Source organism: Mirounga angustirostris, unplaced genomic scaffold (assembly GCF_029215605.1).
Source record: "Mirounga angustirostris isolate CCGP_5_RB_7025 unplaced genomic scaffold, mMirAng1.0.hap1 SCAF_5, whole genome shotgun sequence".
NCBI lineage: Eukaryota > Metazoa > Chordata > Mammalia > Carnivora > Phocidae > Mirounga > Mirounga angustirostris.
This window is the reverse complement of record NW_026991713.1, coordinates 121214221-121234856: the sequence shown is the minus strand read 5'-3', so window position 1 is coordinate 121234856 and position 20636 is coordinate 121214221. Positions and strand designations below refer to the sequence as shown.

The following is a 20636-nucleotide window of genomic DNA, read 5'->3' as shown; positions in this document are numbered from 1 at the left end:
TGTTGCTTGTTATAATGTAAAGGTAATATATATATTTATATATATAAGTGATTATCAATGGATATCTAAGGCAAAACATCAAATCCTGCGTTTATGATGTTCTCTCTTAGTTCTGGGCATTAAAATATCATGCATCATTGATCTTTGCTTACCTATATCTTCTCCCATACCTAAGAATTTTTTATGTGGGTGACTCTTTTTTTTTTTTTCTTTTTTTGACACACACAGAGAGAGAGAGAGCAGGGGGAGCAGGAGAGGGAGAAGCAGGCTCCCCTCTGAGTAGGGAGCCCAACGTGGGGCTCGATCCCAGGACCCTGGGATTATGACCTGAGCCGAAGGTAGATGCTTAACCGACTGAGCCACCCAGGTGCCCCAGTATGTGGGTGACTCTTCAGAATAAGATCATATGAGTAAAATGAAACAATTAAACAGCACCAATGATAGACAAAACACATAAAAAACCTTTCCAGAATCACTCTGAATTACCACTTGGCTTCCTTTCAGTGTTTGACATCAAATTTGCCATTTATAGCTTCAATCAGGAGGGCAAAGCATTGCTGACAGCAAAGAAGAAAAATACTCCTAATTTGCATATAATAATAATAAAGGAAAAAAAAAACCAAGGAAATGATACTAGGGAGAGATGGAACTTGGTTCTCTTCAAAAAAAAGGAAACACCTTTTTTTTTTTAAACTGTGAAAGTAGAGGGAAATATCCCAGACTAAAAGAAGTCATGCTTTCTTGAGATGGTGCCTGTGGAGTTTCTTATAATTTTGCATATAATGGGGATTGGAGTTGTACAGAACATTTTAGGAAGCTTTCTACATGGATTCATGAAGTGGTGACCTCACTAGGGATGTAGACAAAAAATTCAACATCGATTAAACAATAACCAAATTTTGATTAGAAAATTGTTTTCCAACTTAATGTTAAACAGATAAGTATCTCAGGTACTCAGGTTTGGTTGTAATGTTACACAGAACTTAAAAACTCTCAGTTGAGGAGAAATAAAAGAACCAGATTTTCTAAGTATGGTGAGGAGGAAATGAACCAGTTGTGAGAAAGCTCAGGAGAGAGCAAAGGCCTTTAGAATAATAAAGTGTATATAGGTAACATGTTTATATACATATGTGTGTATACATATATATTTCTGATATAAATAGCAAATTGAGTATTAGATTATGGAACACATGTTGCACTTCCTGTTTCCCTTCTCACCAGCTAAGTAATGTGAGAGAGCCATTCTTTCTGCATTACAAATTAGAGTAGTTTGATTATCTGGATCCACTTCCAGTTGGGTTTTGTGACAAAATTAACGTCTGCCAACCTTAAAAATAAAATTGCCAGTTATTTAGCCAGCAAGAAAAGTTTACTTGGGAATAGGAGGGCAATTGCAATTTGGGACCTGCAAGCTATGATAAACCATAGGCAAGTCTGAAGAACAAAGGACGGGCTTGCCTTTATAGAGGGTAGGAGGGATTTGGTTGTTTTGAGAGAAGATTTATTGGAGAAAAGTGAAGAGTTCAGGGTTGCAGCTTCTCATTGGCTGAGTTGTGGCTGTTTCTCTTCTAGGTTATTGTTGAGCGAGGAGAAAATCTTTCTTTTTCCTCCTAGGGTAGGTAAAGGAAGCTGCAGAGTGTGGTATGTGATGAGTGAGAAGCCTCCCTTCACTGCCGCTGACTCCATTTTGAATTAGGTTGCTTCTGTTCACAGGTGCTCATAAATAGCATCCAGAAACTCTTCAGAGCATGGAATAAAGTGGGCAAGAATAGACTAATAGGACCTTTTTAATTTAAGAACAGTGAAGCAAACTCTTCATTGATTGAGGACCCTCCTCTCCCTCTCCTGTCTCTCTTAAGAAACATAAACACTTGTACTTCGCACAGGCACTGTTTTCAATTAAGTATCCAGTAATAACTCTCTGAATTCAATACAGCCTTATAAGGGCATTACTACAGTTCTCCCCATTTGAAGGATGAGGAACTGAGGCACTATGAAACTACTTGTTCAAAGTGATACAGCTATTTAGTGGGGGGAGGTGGAATTCCAGCCCAGGCAGTATGGTTCTAGAATCTATATTTTTGATCAATATGCTTTGCTACCTTTCTTTGTATTTGTCCCTTTAAAATGAGGTTAACTAAGGAAAATACGATGTAAACTAGTGCGAGGGCCGGCAAGAGTTAACTCGGAAACACATCCCGGAGCTGAAAAAACAAAAACAAACTAGCAAGCGAATGCCTGTTAAAGCCCCCGTAGGAAATTCAATGGGCCTCCTGTTTCTTTAAACTCTCGCTTTCCCTCGGGCGGACACTTTACAAAGCAGCCGCGGCGGCGGGACTACGCTCCCGCGCGCTACCTTCCTCCTCCCGTCTTGAGGGTCTGGGGTCCGAAGGGGTTTCTCGGGGTCAGTAGCTGAACACGCTCGGGTTTGCTTTCTTCACACTCCAACCAATGCTACACACGCCCTCCCGGGAATGGCGAACTGCAATTAACCCTTTAGCGCTCAGGAAGACTCCGCCAGCAGATGGCATCTTTAAGGTGCGGGGGCTGCGATTTCCCCCGCAGCTGTGCGCGAAGGCGGCCTGGGGGCCAGGTGGGCGAATAAGCCGCTGGCGGGGCTGCAAAGGCCAAGAGCTGGGTGCAGGATGGCGCCCCGGCGGCGTGGAGGTGCAGCCCGGTGCTCCCCTCCTAGCTCGCCTTCCTCGCCTCCTCTCCCGGCTCTCCGGGCAGCCGGCTGCTGGGGGCGCGCCGGGCTGGAGTTGCCCTCTCACTCCCCCTTGCTTGGCTCCTCCGGCTTAATCTCTCGGCGACTCCTCTGCCAGCCCTGAGGAAAGTGCAGCCATTGGACAGGTCGGTGCTAGCTGCCGGTTTCGGGGAGGAAGGTGGGAGAAGCCTGAAGGAGCGAGGGGGAGGGAGGGGGGAGGAGGGAGGAGGGTACAGCGGCAGATCTGGCAAATTGCGAACTGCCTTCCCTCCCCAAAGTGTGGAGCAGAAGCGCGGGGGAGCTCGGTGGCGGCGGCGCCTCCTCCGCCACCAAACTCCCGGGGCTCAGTGGGGCTTGTGGCCACCTCCTCCTAACCCAGGAGGAACCCTTTCCCGATAGGTTTTGGCCTGACTCCCCCCGCTCCCCCCCCATTTCTTTCTTCTTCCTCTTCCTCCCCCCCCCCCGCCTTCTTTTTCTTTCTTTTTTTTTTTTTAAACACACATTTTTTTTTTTCCCCCTGGCTTTGGACCTCAGATTGCTGCAGCCCTAGCCTTCCCTGGGCTCAGCTCTTTAGGGCTGCCCATCCCTCCGGCTGCGAGAAAGGACGCGCGCCCTGCGTAGGGCGAAGAAAAGAAGAAAAACTTGTCGGAGGGGTTTCGCCAGCCCACATTAACCCCGTTCCCGCAAACCCAAACCTCCCGCGGGGGCCATCCCAACACTGGGGAAAGTTCCTTCTGAGCCGACAGCCCTCTTGGATTTGGAGAAGGCAGCCGCGCTGGCTGTGGAATTAGATCTATTTTGAACCCAGTGGAGCGTATCGCGGGGGCTCGGAAGTCACTGTCTGCGGGCACCCGGTGGCGCTGCCTGTGCGGAACCGAGAGTTTGCGAGACCCGGCTGCAAGTGGCCTTTCCTTCCCGCAGTTGTTGTCCTGTGTCTGGGGTGAGGGCTGCGAGTGTTGTGGCAAGTTGCGAAGAGAGACCCGGAGGTCCAGAGAGAACTGCACCCCCCCTCGCTCTCCCTTCTTCCTCTTCCCAGCTCCTGAGGGTGAGAGCCCATCGAAATTTACAAAGGCCTCCAGGTTCAGCCAAGACCGGTCCGCAGAGCTTTGCCCCATCGTCCCCATCGTCCCCATTCCCACCCGGAGCACACGGCGCCTGGGAAGGACTGGCGGGGAGGGGGAGGGAGGTCGCGCCGGCGGCATGGCGAGGTTCCCGAGGGCCGACCTGGCCGCTGCAGGAGTTGTGTTACTTTGCCACTTTTTAATGGACCGGTTTCAGTTCACTGAAGGGGAGCCTGGAAACCAAATCAATGGTAAGATGCACTTTCGCTTGTTGATTTTGTGCGCAACTGAAGACCTCGCTAACGCCCCCCTACCCCCATTCTCAGCCCACCCCCACTTTATCTGTGTGCCCTTGGGAAAGTTATTGCAATTGCTTTTCGGGTAAACTTGGGCTTTCTGAATGGGGAGAAGAGGGTTGGTTAGAGAAGGGGACTGGGGGTTTTCTTGAGGCTTTCGGGCTTCCTTCACCTGAGCGACAGGGGGTGGTACCGTCTCCCCAAGTTGCCCAGAGAGGGCTCTGGTGTGTAAGAGCAAACCTTCTGTAGATATCTCTCCCAGGAACTGGCATCCCTGGGCAGTCTCCCCTCCATCTCCTCCTGCTTCCCTGCTGCCGCGACAACTAAACGAGTGCGTGATGGGGGCTGTGGGTGGGGGACGTGCTGGCAGCCGGGTATGGCAGGGTTCCCCCCTAGCTGGAGAAAAATTTACTGTGGCCGCACCTTCCTTCCTTAGGTGAACCCCACCTCAGCTCCCTTTCGCTGTCTGGGACTGAACGGGCTCTGGAAGTGGGGCGGGGTAGGTGCGGCGGGGTGCAGAGGAGGGGTGGAGGTGGCAGAAGTGGGGTGGGCGCTCCTCTGGAGACCAATCCCTGCCCCCATTGTCCTCCGCCGGCCGGCTTCGCACACAGGCCTGAATGTGTCCGGGGTTCGTCCAAGTGCCCTGGCATTGCCCACACGCGGAGACCTGGTCTTTGCTCCTTCCCAGTGGCAGTGTCTCCTGCTCCGGCGGATGCCAGCCAGGTGCGCGTCCGGTCGGGAGCCGCGCCCTTGGGGCCAGCGGGAAGCTCGCGGAGCAGCCCTCCACCCGCGGTCGTCTGGCTCCCTTAGGCTAGGCGCAGCAGACCCGAGGTCCAGGTGCCTCTCGCGACACTGCCCACTGAGAACTGGGTTACTGCTCACCGTTTTTGCCCCTCAGGAAGAAAGTGAAGAAACAGGCAGAGAGCCCTTGGCAGGAATTTGTGAACTCAGGTTAGACTTCCCGAGGAGGTGAAATGAACAAAAACATTTGGAGGGGGAAAAAAAAAGAAAAGAAAACTTTCTGATTAAGGATAATCAAGGTTTTGTTTTGTTTTAATTCGGAAGGTGGGGTTTGTGGTGGTGGTAAGTGCTTCCTCAGAAAGTACATGTGTCCACAAATGTCAAACGTGAAAGTGGCAGACTGGAAGCCTACCGAGGTCACTTGGAGAAAGTCCTTGAATGAAATTTACCAATCGGAGACCTAGAAATTGACGAAAACACTGTCTCTACCCCTCATGTAAATTCTTATAGAGAAAGCACAGATTCTGACTCTGCGCTCCAATTTATGATTGGAGGGGTGTGTGGGTTGGGAGGAGGGGGCAACATGATGACAACACTTTTAAAACTGTGAAACACTTTGAAACTCCATTGTTCTTGATGTTGATTTGTCTTTGTCACGTACAATTTTGTTCTGCATAAATGGATGTAGGTTGTTCTTTACTAGGTATCATATCAGTAGATTATCCTTTCTTGTTTATTTCTCTGATACATTTCATTGGCTTAAAAAAATAAGACTTTTACCTTATGGTATTGATATGGTATCGTGACATTCATGGAATAAGTAGATGCTTAAAGAAAATTTATTTCATCCCAAAGGAGATTAGAGAGATGTGTGTGCCAAAATGCATCCCAAGTTGTCTATTTGAAAATTTCTTTGGCAGTGGAAATAAGTAATGCATTTACAGTAAAATAAATAAATAAATAAATAAAATAAAGGTCAGCAAATATTTTTTCTGAGCTTCTTTCATAATGATATGTTACTGAGAGAAGAGTATGTATACATTTTCTATTCTAAATTCTCAAATTGAGGATGAAGTGAACATTCCTTTCTAAAATTGACCAGATAATTAAAAGCTTTGTGGTTTAGAAAATACCTAAATTGTTCAACATAAATGTACAGGTGTTACAAACTAATTATAAACTAGTATCTGTGTTGGAAAATTACTCTAGAAACCCATATATTTGTAGGATTGAGTAAAAAATGAATGGTTTTTAAATTTCTTGGTAAATGTTTTGGAGGTTTATTGCAAACTGAAGTCGCTTCTTTACTGGATATCAGTCTACATATAGTTGTCAAATAATCTTGAAGTTAAATGGTTTAGCCTATTGAATATATAAAATATAGCAAAGAAATAGAAGAAAAAAATAGCTTCCTTTGTAAATAGTCTAGGTAAAAGTTCAACATGGGGAAATTTTTAAAAAGTCCAACTGTCTTGAAATTTGCCATGTAGCAATCAGGATTTTTATCACAGACATTTTGGCACAGGGGGAAAAAACCTGATTTCGTAACAGGGACATTTAATTATGCATTACTTTAGAAATGCTGCAGTTGATTTTATTGCCACCAGAGGGCAGAGAAACCGCTATTTTCTCCTGTTCTTCCCATTCTTTCCCAAATGTCTCAGATTAATGATCCTCAATACTTTGTTTTTCCTATAGGCAATATTTTTTGATATTTCAATTTACCATTTATAAATGAGTGGCAGTTTGTAAAAATGAGTGTTTATTTCCCATGTTTGTTGAAATTATCCATTCATTCAAAGTTTATATAGCACCTCCTACATGTAAAGATCTATACTTTGAATACATTCTTGTGGTGTACTTGTATAGTAGAAAAAAACAAATAACTGTTATTGTATCATTTTTGGAGATTTTTAACAAATTGTGGAATTCTCAAAAAAGTAGCTTTAAAATATTTCTCATGATTAAAAGTTCATTATCATATAATGAATTTATTTTTAAGATTGAATGTAATCTACATATACCTCAGAAGTATTTTCCATACTAAATAGTTTTTCCCAACACCAATATTTAGAGAAAAATAAGCTTAGCATAATTCTAGATTCTATAAATCTGAATTCATCTCTGTACTGTTATACATTCATTTCTATATCCTAAATTGATTGAAAAACAGTCTAGTAACAGTGTCAAAGGAGAAAGATGTATTAATGTCTCAAAGAATTCTAAAATTTAAATGAGGACAAAAGTCCTAAAATTACATAGTTATTTTGGCCTGGTTATTATTCTTCAATGTGACTTAATGTGACAAGGAAGTTCAGTACTGCTATATAGAGAGCAAAAATAGTTTAGTACTCCATGGAATTTCCACTATTTAAACTTTCTAATATTGGTATGTACTAGAGAGAAATAGTTCATTTCAATGATCACTAGGTCATTTACATTTATTTTAGTTGTTTCTCTATTGGGACATTTTTCTATTATTTTCTGCTTTCATTGGAGTTAAAAGACTTAGTTTGAAATATTACTAACTTGTGGAGTTTGTTATGAGAGTATCTCTGTTGAGACATACCATCATTAGTATGAGTTTTCTGTTTGCATATATACCTAGAACAGAAAATTATAGCAGAAGTGTCTATTTTCTAAATAAAGTACATGTGGGTCAGATTAATGAACAAAGGGCAGGTTGATTTTTCATCAATCAATGAATCATGATTGCATGCAAAAGATTTTAAAACACAAAATGTGAGAGTCTTTTTCCTCTAAAGAATAGATCCAAGTTGAAGCCTAAGGTTGGGTAAGATTTTTAGTTCATGCCTATCTGCATAGAGACTTAAAATTATTATAAGTAGGACAGTGTGTGCGCTTGTTAAGTTTGATCTTCAGAAACAAGTTTTTATCAAGTAGAATGTGCTTGAGTAAAACTTAGTAATAGAAGATACTAATTTGCTCCAAACAGGTTTCTTCTCTGCAAGATACTTTCCTGCAAAGATAGAGACAACATGGATTCTTTTCAATTAGTTTGGTCTCCATTTTTTGTTTCCTAAAAGATATATTCTATTGTAGAAGCAGTGTGTTTATGAAGATAAATGAATTGATCCACGGCTGTGATCATGAGATCTGAAGTCTTGAGCTGTTTCCTACCACATTAAATATATATAGTCTCTTCACCATGACCTTCAAGACCATTGTCACGTGGTCTAGACCTACTGTTTCACTTCTCTCTCTCTCACTGTTTTTGAACACTCTAATCATTTGAGGCTCCTTGATGTTCCCTGAGTGTGTACGGTGTGTTAGTACCTCTTTTCTGCTCCTCCTTCCCTAATCCATCTCCATCTGTCCATCTTTTCCTTTTCCTTACAGGCTTATCTCAACTGACACCTAGGACCCTCCAGAGAACTCTCTGCCTTTTTAAGGGCACTTGTTTGACTCTGCTTGCTAGAGGAAGAGTTGTTGTTACTGTTTTTCTTCCCCCTTCCCATTTCTGCATCTCTTTCATATACTTCCTTAGACCATATATCATGTTCTTGAGGTTAGGGTCCATTGTCATTCATTTCTGAATCCCCCATGGCATCTACCCCACAGACATGCAATAAAGAGCTGTTGAACTGACTGAACTGAATGGAATTATAGTTCAAGCTGGACTATTGCCTTGAATGTCACCTTGGGAGACTTTCAAAAGTACTTTTTACCCTATGTATGACTTTTTCCCTTAGTAAGTTGGAAATGAATATATAGACAGGTTTTACAGAATTAATGGTTTAAAACAAGAGGGTAGGATCCTGAGCTCTGCTGAACTGTCATAATGCTTCTGGTGGATAATATTTACCTTAAAGCTTCTATTAATAGAACTTTAAAAAAGTTCATTCTAATACTCAACTATACTTCTGGTTTCTGAATGAATTTTTACTCATGTTCTTAATCTAACACCTTAAAGTACAGCATGTGTGTATATGTACAGATGTGTATAGATGTGTGTGTGTGTATATATATATATATATATATATATGAAAACGCATATGCATATATGTATATATGGTGGTGATGTGTTTTCAGTGGAGATTAACACTATTAAATAGTTTAAACAGTTTTAGTTCTTTGTGAAATTACTTTTGAATTGAATTGTGCTCAGGCCTCATGCCATTAACCTACACTGAAGGAGGCTTTAAAAAAAAAAGTAAAAAAAAATGAAAGCAGTCTCATAAAATTTATTATGGTGGCTGTTTTGGGGGCGGGGGGGATTGGTGGTACCATGCAATGCATTTCACAGTGTCTGCTCCCTGAGTAGCTGAGGGCAGGAGGGAGAGAAAAAGAGAGAGAAATTTTGTATCTTAATAACAGTTGTTTTTTTTTAGTTTGTTATCTTCTGCACATTGTGAATAGTGATCAGATGTATTACCTCTTAAAATTTGGTTTCTTGAGAGCTTAGAGCACAATTTGTAGCCCACCTCCAACAAGTGTATAAACCTTCTGGCCTTCATTTTTTTTTTTTTTTTTTTTTTTTTTTGATGGACTAGCTTACCTGGGGCTTCATCTTCTCCTTCCCACTCATTTGTTTTTGTCTAACTTTCCTCACTTAAAATATTGTCTTGTATTTGTTTTAGAGATGGAAAGTAAGTAAACAAAAAGTAATCACTGTAATATGTAAGGTTATATATTACTAAGTTGCTTTTCAGCTTTCTTTTCATCTGACTAATTCCACTCCTTTGCCTTTATTCTGAGCACATTTTCTCAAAGCTTTAATTATCTCTTTACAGTACTGCACTCTGAGAAGTCTTTCTTCTTCACTAAGGTTCACACAGGATGTCTCCCCTCACCATCCTCCAGACAATGATTCTGTCCAACTGAGGCAGTTACTGAAGAATGACAGACTAAGTAGGGATGCTTTTATTAAGACAATTTCTGCCACTATTTATTGTGTCACGTATTGCTTGGTCAAATTGACACAAGAATATCTGTGGGAAGAACAGAGTATGAAATACTCTACATTGTGTTACAGCTGGACTTTGCACTCATTTTATATTTGTCCTCCGGCATATTTTCCATTTTGCCCTCTTTCATTAATAAGGTGGTGAGATGTGGAATGGTGGTACAGATTTGGGTATTTAAATAGAATTTGAGGCGTCAGGGACCTGTCTGGAATTAGGGTAGACTGTTTAAGATTGCAGATACAAATATGAAGTCAGTGTGTGGCCTTCCTTGAAATCCAGAGTTTTAATCCCTTCTTCTGGAGGTCGTCCAAGCAGATGTAAGCACCAGTAGCTCTCCTACTTTTCTAAATTAAAATCGGCCATAGTCACTGTTTCTGCTTCAGATGTTGTAGTAGAGAGTGGCCTGCGGTTTTGTTGAGAGGGTCATAAAGGCAAGGGTTGCAGAATGACTTCCCTTTTACTTTTCTGGAGTCTTCTTGCTTAGTTTCTCCCTCTCCTCATCCACTATTTTTTACTACTTAATTGGAAAATTTTCATAGAATCATATTGCTCAAAGTTTCATCCTGTAGGTAAGGTGCTTAGCTCATTGAGGCTTTGAGAATATAGTGAATGTAAAGAGGTTGCCCTGTGGATAAACTGCATAAAAATCAGAATTTTAAAAAGTCACTTTTCTACATACTCCTCGAAGTGTTCATTGATAGCAGAAGTGTAAATAAAGCTGACGTATTTTCTTTAAGCCCAAGGCTTGGTAAGTACACCCTGGTTTGTTTCAATCAGGATAATGTTTTCTTTGGTCCAGTTGGCATATGGAACATTCAGCATGCAATGGCGTTTTTAAGGTAGTGATTTTGGGTAACACACTTGTTAATTGTGTATATGTATCTGTAGCAGTAGCTGCCAACTTTTTGTCTCTGAAACCATGATCTCAGCATCCAATAAAATACTTATTTCCCTAAACCCTAAAAGAGAAGCAAGATAGGCAGAGTTTATCACTTTAGGATATGAAATTCACAAATAATAATGATTTTCAAGATGTGAAATAGTCTTCTAGGGTGTATTTCTATTATGCATATTTGCTTAACTCTAGAAACAAACATAGACTGTAGCTATCACTGACACAATAAATCTGATTGCTTAACTGGTATATTTTGTTTGTTTGGTCAAAACAGCCCACTGACCTTATTGCAGGCATAGCAGGGAGCAAGTCCAATGTTAGATCTGATTATTTTGACTGTACCTTCCCCTTCTCCTTCTGCTCTCCATTTCCTTCGATACATCACTGTAATCTGCCCTGCAAGATATTCCTGAAAAAATGTATGTGGAATGATTTTTGGTATCCTGAATCATATTCTCAGCGCATGTGGAATCCTATTTAAAGGAATCCTGTCCTGAACTTTTGATTAAAAAAAAATCAACCTCTTTTTTTTTTAAAGATTTTTATTTATTTATTTGAGAGAGAGAGCACATGAGAGGGGGGAGGGTCAGAGGGAGAAGCAGACTCCCTGCTGAGCAGGGAGACCGATGCGGGACTCGATCCAGGGACTCCAGGATCATGACCTGAGCCGAAGGCAGTCGCTTAACCAACTGAGCCACCCAGGCGCCCCCCAAAAAAAAAAAAATCAACCTCTTAATTATTTTGCTAGCCCATAGTTTCATGTTTAAAATTAGATAAAGTGTACTATATGTACATAATTGAACTATGAAAAACTAAGAAACAAAAATTGAACAAAGAGACATATCACTATATATTTTCATTTTTGTTCTTTGGTTCTTGTTTGTTTGGAGTGGGACTAGAGAGGGTTATTTGAGGGTTTTTTTGTTCACACAACAAAAATTTCAAGAGTATTTTAATACCGATTTGACAATTCTGGATGCCCTATAAAAATAAAGTTGACTTTTAGTTTTAAAAAATGTCATTGCACATTAGTTTGAAGGCATTCTTGTTATATTTACAAAGATACTGCTTGGTGTTTTATTTTCATATCTTAATTAACATCATAGGATATCCTATGTCTTGGATGATGTATATTTGTATCTGTTTTGATTTGTAACTTGGATTTTAAAATTTTGCATAGTTTTTAAAATGTCTTTTATTCAAATTAAATTTCTCCTATTCAAGTTAAATGGATTTTATGAAAGCATTTCATTTGGCCTGAAGTATGTGTAAAAATATTTCCTATATCAGAGTATTGTGGTAACATTTCTTAATATGGCAAGTCTTGCATAATACGGATGAATGTGTCATGAAACAGTTTTGGTTGGGACTGAATTGTGTAATAATTCACTTTAATATAATAATCACTTGCTGTTTTGTACACGCATATTACATGTACTTGCATTGGTCCTAATTTTTCCTCAGTTGCCTCATCGTCTTCCAGTTATTTTCCCACAATTGATTTATCCGTCTCCCATCAATCAGTGTAGTTACTCAGTCAGTGCAGTTTTGAACACTCATGTTATCCATATCCTTACATATGTGTCTTCATGTTCAGATGCAGGGGTTACTCTGCTTGTATTTAAAGACAGGATTCATGGATTATTGGGCTTATGAATGTTCTACTATGAAAGATAATGCTTGGTACAAGCCCTGCTAGATCTTCCAGGATTAAGTGCTTCAAAGATAAAGGTGGGTGGGGAATCCTGATAATTATCTCTGTATGGATATCACACAATCTTAATTACTTTCACTTTATAATAAGTATATCTGGTTGGGCAAACCTGTCCTTGTTTTTGATCTTCAGAAGTGTCCTGGCTATTCTAGAAAACTCTTTGCTTTTTCCATTATCCATTATCTATTTCAAATAAACTTCAGGTTTCACTAAAAACTCTGTTGGACTTTGAAGTCACATTAAATCTCAGGGTCATTTAGTAAAGATCTCGATTTCTAAACACCTTGGGGACGATGTAATTTCTTTCCAACAACATCTGAAAAACCAGAGCCAGTACCATGGCATTTCATGACAAATTATTAATACTGACTATTTGGCAGTGATCTTTTTGAGTTGAAACAATGTCCTTAGATTGAGGACTAGTGGCGTTTTCCTGATCACATCATGAAGCTACTGGTACATTTAATTGTTTCTTAGGAAATACAGGGGGAAACCATTGGTTAATTAAAATGAGCAGCTCAACTGAGGGAAAGAATGTGAATTCCTAACTTCTTGGAAACTACTATAAATGAGGGGTGAGGACTAGGCAAATAATATATGGAAATGGTGACTCTTGAATAGTGTCCCTTTTAGTGACCCTCTCTGGACCAGCATAGCAGTTCCGGGCAGGACTGTAGGTTTGCTCCTTCATAAGAAACAGCTCTGGTGGGGCGCCTGGGTGGCTCAGTTGGTTAGGTGTCTGCCTTCGGCTCAGGTCATGATCCCAGGATCGGGGATCGAGTCCCACATCAGGCTCCCTGCACAGCGAAGAGCCTGCTTCTCCCTCTCCCTCTGCACCCCCCCACTCGTGCTCTCACTCACACACACTCTCTCTCTCACATAAATAAAATCTTAAAGAAAAAAACAGCTCTGGTGAGAATGGTAAAAGCCCCTAGATTTAGGATTCTCCTTAAGGTTTTCTCTTTAGCTAATTAGTATCAATTTCATGGGAGATTTACATTGAAAGAAAGTACACTTTACAAATTACTACCATTTAAAGGTAATAGATTTATGGTTTTCTTTAGACTACAGGCATGTATAAATTAAATGATTATAATTTGCTTGAGTTGAAAATCCTAACCTCATCTCTACCTCCACACAGTTTATAACTGGCTATGGCTCTGCACTCATGTGTACTCATCTGGGTATTTTTTAATCAGGAGTAAACTGACAAGCCAGGCAGTCTGTTTTATTTCTTTGTTATTTAGCCTTCATTATCTTTTTAACATCTGTTGTTCATTTTAGATATTTTTAAAAACAAGCATGATTCAAAGTCATTCTGCAGATTCTAGTCTCATTGTCTGGACATTGCAAAACAGCTTTATGCAGGAAGCCAGGCTTGTGCAATGTCAGTTTTGTCAAGCTGTTTCTAGGAGAGAGGTTTGTAAAATAGGCACAGCCAATAAGAAGCCAATTTTTTAAAACCAAGGACTGATGTCTGGCTCCAGGCTGCTTTTCTCCATCCTTCGTTCCATTATCCTGGCTCTGGCAGGCCACTATTTTTTCTAGCCCACTTTATTTCCATAGCCTCACACCTTGCCTCCAAAACTGTCCTCTGGAAGCTGTTCTTCATTCCACAGCCTGAAAGATCTTTCTAGAAATAAATCTAGCTATGTCACTCCTCTCTTGAAAATGTTTCCTGCCTTCCTATTGCTCTCACCCTAAAGTCAAGGCCTTCAATAATTTTGTCCTGGCTTACCTCCCTGGATTCAAACTCATCAATTCCTCCTTCCTACTCTCCCATTTCCTGAGTACACACTCTCTCCCCTCTGAAATTGCACATGCCATTCCTTCTTCTTGGAGCAGGCTTTCTTCCTCTCTGGCTATTTGTCCTTCAGGTCTCAGCTTAGATTTGATTTTTGGCATATTGAATAATTTTTTTAGTGTTCGTTTGCCAGCTCCCAGTTCTAGATGAATGCCTCACCAAAGTGCACTCTGCGCGTCCTCATCATACCACTTATCATCATCAGTAGTGTAGTCATGTGAGTTGCCCAAGGTTAGAGGCCATGTGTGACTGATCACTGCTGAATCACTAGCTCCAAGAATAGGAAGTCCTCTTTGAAAATTTGTTCAACAAAAGAATCTTGTTGTTAGTGTTCCACTTGTATGATATGCAGTATTTGTTCAGGTTTATTACTCAGGCAAAGAATTGTGTACCCTATTTCTACATATTTCTTTGAGCAGAGGTTTTAAATCATCATTTGACATGCCCCATATTTAAATATCAATGAGTCAAATGTGTAGGCAAGCCAGAGATAGAGTGACTGCAGAGTAAGGGAATTTTCATGCTTTTATGAAGAATTGAGAGTTCATTTAGAAGTGATGGTTTAGGAATGATTAGGTCATTTACTAAGCTATGAAGAACAGAAACTTAAATGATCATACTTTAATTAATTATACTTATTAATTAAAACTTTAATGATTTATAAACCAGCAACTTGAATTGTCTGAAAACATATTAAAATTGGTTCATTTGCTTCTCTGGAGGGAATTCCATAGTTTAAAAGGACATATGGAAAAACAATGAAATAACAAGTAATTGAACCATGCTATTTGCATAATTTGCATAATTTCCAGTTCTCTCAAAGCTAAAGATGCAACCTGGGAAATAATAATAAGATTAGATATTAAAAGGTTTCCAGATACAAATCATTGGATAGACTTTTAACTATTTTTTCAACAAAAGACTCTAAAATATCTCTTAATGCTGTACTCATGAATGTGAGTTAACGCCTTTCAAATTCCTGAATGTGATCCACTTGCTGGAGTTTGCATGAGTTTGGGTCAGCATCCTTTGTGTGCTCTACAACTTGTGTTTGCTATTTTCCAGGCACATTTTTTATTACCTTTGTCTATCTGTTTTTCTAGAAACATACCCAAAATTCTTTCTATATTGCATACTAGTTTTATGGTGTGAACAACTGATATAATTTGCTCAGTATCTCTTACCCCTTTCTTCTGGAAACAGCACCTTACCAGTGTTTAGGACTGTCCTCTGTCTGACTGTTATGGTATTCTCTTGGGCCTTCTGTCATAGTATCATGCTTCCCCAAGACAGTTCAGCCTGTGTTCAGGTGGCTACTGATAATACCCCTGTGTCGTGGACATCAGGTCAACTAACCCTTCCCTTTTAGTCCAGGGAAAAAGTCAAGGCCTTCAGTAATTGGTCCTGGCTTACCTCTCCAGGTTCAAATTCATCACTTCCTGTTTTGTTTTTGTTTTGTTTTTAAATATGTCTGATGGTTGCTGCATTGGGAAGATACAAGTCTAAAGCCATGTGTAGGCAGTCTTAGATTTCCCAATAGCATAAACCTGAAAATTCCAGTTTTTGAGGTGAGATTGATTACTTGCCACTGAAAGGTCTTGGTAAATACATTTTTTTTTTATTATATTGCTATTTGAATAGGTATTTGAGAACTGTTTCTCCCACTAAACTGTAAGCTCTGTGAGGATAGGAACCATGTTTTACTTTCCTTTTTTTTTTCTTGACAATTTCATATTGCTTGATATATAATAGAAAGCACTCGATAAATATTCATTAAATGAATTTTCTGTGTTGGCTCATTTGGTAGAGTGTCATCTCATTAACCATTAAAATAATTCAAATCTCAGATATCAAGTGGAAGTTGTGACTGTAATAGATTTTTCCCTGTTGGTTTTCTTAAGTAATATTTTGTTTCTTTCTCATTTTGCACATTAAATTCTCTTACCTGGGTCTTATTTTTCTGATCTTTCTTTGTGTTTAATCTTATATCTTCCTTTCATTTGCCCTGAACTTCCTATTATTTTATTTTTGTTGTGGGTGTAGATAAACTTTCCAGGCAATAGAAAGGAGAAAGCCTTAACTCTAATGGGTGACACATCATAGCTTTTGTTAGTCAGTTAATCTGTACCCAGAATTAAAAAGGGGGAAAAGACATTAATAAGGCAAAAGCTTATCCACAGCCAAAACTTATTTATTTTTCACTTAATACTTTTTTTAATTGGGATTTTCCAGACCATTAAGAATTCAAAAATAGAATAAAAATAGTAAAACTACATTTCAGACATAGCACTCAGCACCTGGTAGGTTTTCCATTAAAATCCTCGACTTACTTATTGAGTAGAGGCCCGCAGATATTTATTTTACTTCTAATGAGGCATTGATTCATTTGTCCATCCATTCATTTATCCAATAAGTAATCAATAATTTTTAAATGGCTGGAGGAATAACTTTATGCCTTTATTAGAAGTAAAATAGGCTCTTGTAGGTTAATTGGAAACCTAGGCATTCTAAATCATATTCTCTGTATGTAAGCTGGGGATTGCCATATGTTACATACTTATGTGTGATGTGTGCTTAAAATATATGACATTTCCATGGTACGATTCGAAATCCCTTTATAAAGTTCAGATTGCCTAATTTTCATATTAGTTCAGCTGTTCCTCCAACAGGATAATTTCAGTTGGAGGATGTTTCTATTCAGTCAATTTAATTTCATAATTCATTGTTTTAGGTAAAAATAAAACATAGTTTCTATACTTAAGGAAGGTGATCTGCAGGGGAACACGAGCATGAATGTAGCATGAGTCTAGTGGGAGAACTGTGACAAGCATGAGCATAATGCGGGGACAGACCAGTGCCTGTAGAAGCAGCAAAGCCAGATGAGGGCAGGCAGGGTGGAGGTGGGGGACAGGCCCTGCGGGAGACAACATTCAACTCCCGTGTGGTTGTTAGAGGATGTTTCTGATGCCAGATAGGCTTGGGTCCAAACCATGGCTTTGCCATTTACCAGTTGGGTGACTGTGGGAGACTATTAGCCCCTGAGGCCCTCCTTTCTTCAACTGTAATATGGGAATAAAATTAGTCATCTACTCCATCATAATCACTGTGGTGAAAAATTTCTGTCCTCTAAAGATTTGGCAAGATTACCCTAGAAATATAAAGAAGTATGGAAGCAATACATTGAGGGAGGAATGTAAACAAGAATAAAAAAGTAAGGCAGAGCAAGGCGAAGAATTCTCTCCAGAACGGTGAGCAGTCTGAGGAGGCTTTCACTAATAATTTTAAAATAGTAACTATTGGGGTACCCATGTTTCAAACTGCCGGAGATAATACCGTATCATCTTTGGCTTTGTAAAAATCAGGCGTGCTAGTTGTAGGTTTAGGAAAAACTAAGGCCAGTTAGTGCTTTGACGGCCATGTGAACATTAAGTGGCACACAGGCTGCGCCTCCAACAGGCTTCGACTTGCATGACTAGGTTTGGGAATGCAAAGCATTGCTATTTTTCAGAATCCTCCCCCTCATTCAGCGATCACCTAGGGCAAGATCTAGATTTGAAGAGCATTATTCCAATAAAACATGCATTAAAAGAACAAAGAACTTATTTTTAACAAACGCATGTTGTGTAAAATGAGATGAAGCTCCCCAAAACAGTTTTCTCTTCTTCTGGCCTGGGCTGAGGACACGAAACAAAATTCTGCTGTGTCATCTACGCTGAAGCAAGAAAGTAATACTCTGACCTTATTAATGCACTTGCTTCTAGGGATACATAAACTGCTGTATGGGATTACACAATCCCCTTAGATGACAAGTTAACTTTTTTTGCATAATGATGCCCTATTTATAAAGAGATCCAAAATGCTACCTGCATCTCAGTGAATTTATCTGAAAAGGTAAGCAATATATGTGTAAGAGCAAGACAGCTGTTCTAAGATTTCATCAGTGAATGGAAGATAAGAAATGTCAAAAGCAGAAGTGAATGGAAGTCTTTAAAAAATCTAGAGTTCTCTGAGTATTTCATACTTAGCATTTTTTCCCATGACTCTACAGAGGCCTTTGGTGTTTGAGTTGAGGCCAGCCCTATATATGGGCAGCAGAGGTGGGTGCACTCATGGTTACTGGAGAGCAATGGAACCACTCCTCATTCATGTACTAGCATCTCCTACACTAATGTGTTAACGGTTGTTAACTTAAAGTCATGCTTTGTGTTTAGGTAGTCTATCTTGGGAAATGTCGGTATCAAAAGGAAGGGCCATGGTCACCTGCATCCTTTCTATTTGAAACCTATGTAGAATAAGTGTGGTAAAGAGATCGTTACAGTGTTCAGGATTAGACTGGGATAGGCATGCTCCCTGGTGAGACCAAGAACAGCAAGAAGTCACTAGGAGTGTGTGTCTATGAAGGTGGAGGGGTTACAGAGGCAGAACAACAGGAATACCAAAGACAGACTGGGAGATAGACAACAAGGAGAGAGGTAGGTAGGCTGTGACCACCAATATTCATTTTGTGTCCATATGTGTGTAGTGTATAGTGCCTAGGTTACCATTTTAATACCCTTCTACTATTACATTGTTCACTGATATTATCAGAAGTGAATATAATCTTTCAAGATATCCAAATTATCCAATTGGATTAATTCATAAATTGGAAGCAACTGACTTGCGCTCTCATTGTTTCAAAATGACAGGCCTGAATTAAATTGAAATTAATATGCCATTATGTTGGTGTTGATGGTGAAGTTCAGTTCTCAGAAGAGTTATTTATTCATTTGAGAAACATTTGCTAGATGTGTTCTATCTGCCAAACAGTGTGCTGTAAAGAAAAAAAATATATATATATATATAGAGAGAGAGAGAGAGAGAGAGAGACCTTGCCAGGTAGGGGTTACAGTGCAGTATTGAAAATAGGAAATTAACCAGATAATTCTAAGAGAATGTGGTGTGTATGTGTGTGTGAGAGAGAGAGAGAGAAACAGAGAGTGAGCTCTGGGACATAGGACTTAGACTAGAGGGTCAGGGAAGGCTTCCTGGAAGTGTGTTTCAGTTTTGTTTTGAAGTATGTGTGAGCATTAATTAGGAGGGTGGAGAAGGTGGGTACACATTCCAAACAGAGAGAACAACCTGGAGGTTAGAAACTGTGTGCTCTTTGGGGAGATGCGGTTGCCTGTGGGGAAAGGATAGTTGCAAGACTAAGAAAGAGCTCATCTACCATAGACAGATATAGAATTCACTCCTAAAAGTGACAAATGGCCAATGACAGATTTTTGATAGCTCAATAACAGGCTCAAATAGGTCTTTTAGAAGGGTCTCTGGTACCGATATGGAGAACACATAGGAAGGGGCAGACCTGGAGATTGCTGAATTTAGGAACTGCTGGATTAATAAGAATGGAAAATGATGAAGGCTTCCAATGAGGGGAGAAGTTCCCAGGAACTTTAAGGGATAGAAAAATGGGTTCAGCTTTAAATGTGTTGAGTATTGAAATGTTTATGGGGCATCCCAGTAGAGAGATCAGCTCTACCAGATGGAGGTCTTGGATGAAATTGAGATATTGAATCATCAGTGTATATTAGTGGTGTTGGAAGCTAGACAAGAAGCATGAAGAGATAGGAGCAGAGGTTCAAATCACTGTCCTAGGGAGTGTGGTCTGGGAAGAGTGAATGGAGGAAGGAGCCCAGGAGGGAGAATGAGGAAGGCAACATGGAGAGGGAGGAAAAGCTAAATCATTGGAGTTGGCAAAGAGGGATCATCTGGGAATTTACTAAGAGTGGTTTGGGTGGGTGAATGGGGGCGAATTGGTGCCAGATTTCAGTAGGGTAAGTGGTGAAGATGAGTGGAGGAAATAGAGACATGGACAAAACTAAAATCTTAAAAAAAAAAAACATGGCTGGGAAAGAAATGATGGAGAGGAAGTAGCCAGAGGGGAGCATATGGACAAGAGAGAGGTTTTGCTAATGTTGAAGATTTGAGCCTGCCATAGGTATGGCGGAGGCAGCTGGTAGATAGGTGGGCAGATTGAGAATATAAGTATGCTATAAATACAAGATACTGTGTTAGAATTGTTGTCTCCGGGAAGATGATTCTAGTTCTCCCAAAATGCAACTTGACTCGAGGAACACTTTATTACATGTAAGAAAGTTGCTATGGTATCTAATAAAAATTTAATGAAGGCTTATATGATAATCACGTTTGTGTAACCTGAGATCCTTAAATCCATGAAATATCTCAAATAAAATAAAGAGAAAGGGAATTTCAACTTAAGACATAGCAGCAGGAAAAACAAATGTTTCATTCATTTATTTTATCAGTTAAGTCTGGGCTATAAAATGGTCGTAACATGATAAATAATAGCTGTATTATAGAAAAGCGTATTTAAGACAGTTTCTTAAGTTTCAGGCATTTTTAAAATTTTAAGCCAACATCACACCCTGAAGGAAAAGGAGTAATAATTTCATTGTTCTTTTACCAATAGGGAGACCAGGAATTCAAATCATCA

At 39.9% G+C, this 20636-nt stretch overlaps 1 protein-coding gene across 1 annotated transcript in view; it reads left to right on the top strand.

The window, feature by feature from the left end:
* Positions 1-2830: 2830 nt before the first annotated feature.
* PLXDC2 (plexin domain containing 2) overlaps positions 2831-20636 on the top strand; it is a 457639-nt gene continuing 439833 nt past the window's right edge. Inside the window, exons 1-2 of the mRNA XM_045874316.3 lie at positions 2831-2850; positions 3239-4016. Coding sequence (XP_045730272.1) covers positions 3905-4016 — 112 coding nt within the window. The 5' untranslated portion in view covers positions 2831-2850; positions 3239-3904. The remainder of the gene's footprint in view (positions 2851-3238; positions 4017-20636) is intronic.